The following is a 2,176-nucleotide window of genomic DNA, read 5'->3' as shown; positions in this document are numbered from 1 at the left end:
CCAGTCTCAACCCTCTGCATGCATGGTGGTGTGGTAGGAGAGGCATGCTTGCTGATACAGAGGTAGGGAGGCACCATTGTGGATGCACAGGTGTGAAGTCTCCAAGGGTATGGGTGTGTGCCTCTCTACTGTGCTGTGTCCATCTAGCGTGGGTACAGGTTCGAATACTCACCTAGATGGTCACTACTGCTACACAAGGGTGTCGTAGCAGTGTCATGCGTGCGAATACTCAGTTAGAGGGGCACGGTTGTGAAGAGTCCAGAGCCATGGGGGTGTGATACCACAAGCACGTAGAGGACACGGTGCATGTCACGTGAAGCACGTGGGTGGACGCACGTGAGGCATGGAAGTGAAGCGTCTACAAGCACGGAGGTGTGGTTCTTGACGCACTGCTGCTGTCAACCCTCTAGCCAGTGCAGTATGGAAAGGTGCATGCAGTTCAACGTAGTAGCCAATGCAGTGCACACTATCTATGCAGGCCAGTGCAGTAGGTGCTTAAATGGCGTATGCAAAAACATTTGTACGTGCTTAAGCATTTGTACGTGCTTAAACAGACCGCTTTGACGGTTGCTTTTTCCCGGCAACCGCGAGCACTGCCTCTCGGCGGTTGCCCCAACACACTGCAATGGCGAGCGCATGTCTACCGCCCCCACTACCCCGACGAGGCCACGTCCAACCACCTCTTCCACGACCCAAACCTTGCCACAAAAAGGCAACTCCGCTTCCATAGCCGCTCAATTCCGAAAACACCATTGCCGCTCCATCTCAACTACCAACTCCCCACAATCTCTGTCTCAAGCCCGCCATCACTGGAGGAGGGTAATGGCGGAGGAACCATCTGCCAAGTGTCCCCGTGGTGAGATGTCCGACCAGAGCACCGTGGTCGACGATGTTCAGGTCCCCGGTCAAAAGCTCGACTACAGCAGGTACCTCAAGGAGGTTGACATCCACGGTAAGGAGAAGCTGGATGTCGTATGCACCAGCAATCTAGACGAAGCCGACAAGATGATCAACAGGATCATGAAGAGGGTCTGCGGCTTGTACCACCAGCACATCGACGTTGATGTCGAGTATACCAGGGAAGACGAACCTCCGCAGAGGGCAGCAGTTCTGCAGTTATGCATGGAGTAACTCTGTCTGGTATACCACATCACCGCGGCAATAAAATGGTGAACCATCCTACAAAACCAACCTCTTCATGCTTCTATTTACTTATCTATGCACCCTGAAATTTGATTAAATTGGTTTATGAACTTGATGTACTAGTGAAGTTTCTGAAGTAGATGCAATAGAATAGATTTTAGACCTGACGCACCAGATCAGTTTTATTTTCTGAACTTGATGTTCTAGTGTAGTTTCTATTCTAGTGTAGTTTTTGTTCTTGATGCTATAGTACAGTTTCTTGAATTGATGTGGTAATGTGGCTAAGAAGCAGATAGATCATTGACTCAAGTGTGAATACCAAAAGAAAAATAACATGTTGTGCTTGTATTTAATTTCTGAACTTTGTATAGTAGTTTCTGAAAAAAAATCATCCATGAATTGTACTATATAAGCACGTATCCCCCTTGCAGTCCCAAGAGCCTACGCCCATTCCTGGTGGAGGACAGGTTCTACACCTTTGCTGGCTTCAGTATTGAAGGTGACAAAGAGAAGCTGGGGAGATCTGGTTTGGAGATCAACCCCGACAAGTACATCGACATCCAGCGCAAATGGAGAGTTACATTCAAGGAAAGAAAGAGGTTCCACTCTTTGGCTGATGTTGCAGGCAGCGTGATCCACCCATTCTACAACAAGATGAAGAAAAAGATTGACAGGGATGAAGACCATAAATTGTGGGGTATCAGGCCACTGCCAGATTACCTCATTGAGTATGTAGCGATAGATGCGTACGCCACCTACGAGTCGTGGAAGAGAATTTAAAACATCAGAGAATGTCTGGAGAGTGCAAAAGAGGTAGAGAAGAACTATGACGATCCCTACTACGGCTACTAGTGATGACGAAAATTTAAGAATCTGGCCTTGGAGTTGCTTGTGTTTCTGCTTGTCCTTTCTACTATTTCAAGTTTGTAGTTTACTTGTGTTAGAATGAACCAGTTTCTAATGTCATGTGTATCAGGTTAAACAAGTTTGCTTATGTCAAGTTCGTAGTTTTCTTATGTGATTGAACAAGTTA

General features: G+C 47.2%; 1 protein-coding gene across 1 annotated transcript; it reads left to right on the top strand.

Annotated features, from left to right (window-relative positions):
* The first annotated feature begins 822 nt into the window (after positions 1-822).
* Positions 823-1,923, top strand: LOC147985908 (uncharacterized). The gene is made up of 2 exons (XM_087541790.1): positions 823-1,127; positions 1,575-1,923. Exons 1-2 carry the CDS (start codon positions 823-825, stop codon positions 1,921-1,923), a joined length of 654 nt encoding a protein of 217 aa, XP_087397916.1.
* Positions 1,924-2,176: the final 253 nt, after the last annotated feature.

Source organism: Triticum urartu, chromosome 2A (genome assembly GCF_056163025.1).
Source record: "Triticum urartu cultivar PI428250 chromosome 2A, HENAU_Tu73, whole genome shotgun sequence".
In the NCBI taxonomy this organism is placed as follows: Eukaryota; Viridiplantae; Streptophyta; class Magnoliopsida; order Poales; family Poaceae; genus Triticum; species Triticum urartu.
The sequence above is the reverse complement of the archived record's forward strand: the minus strand, read 5'-3'. Positions and strand labels throughout refer to the sequence as shown.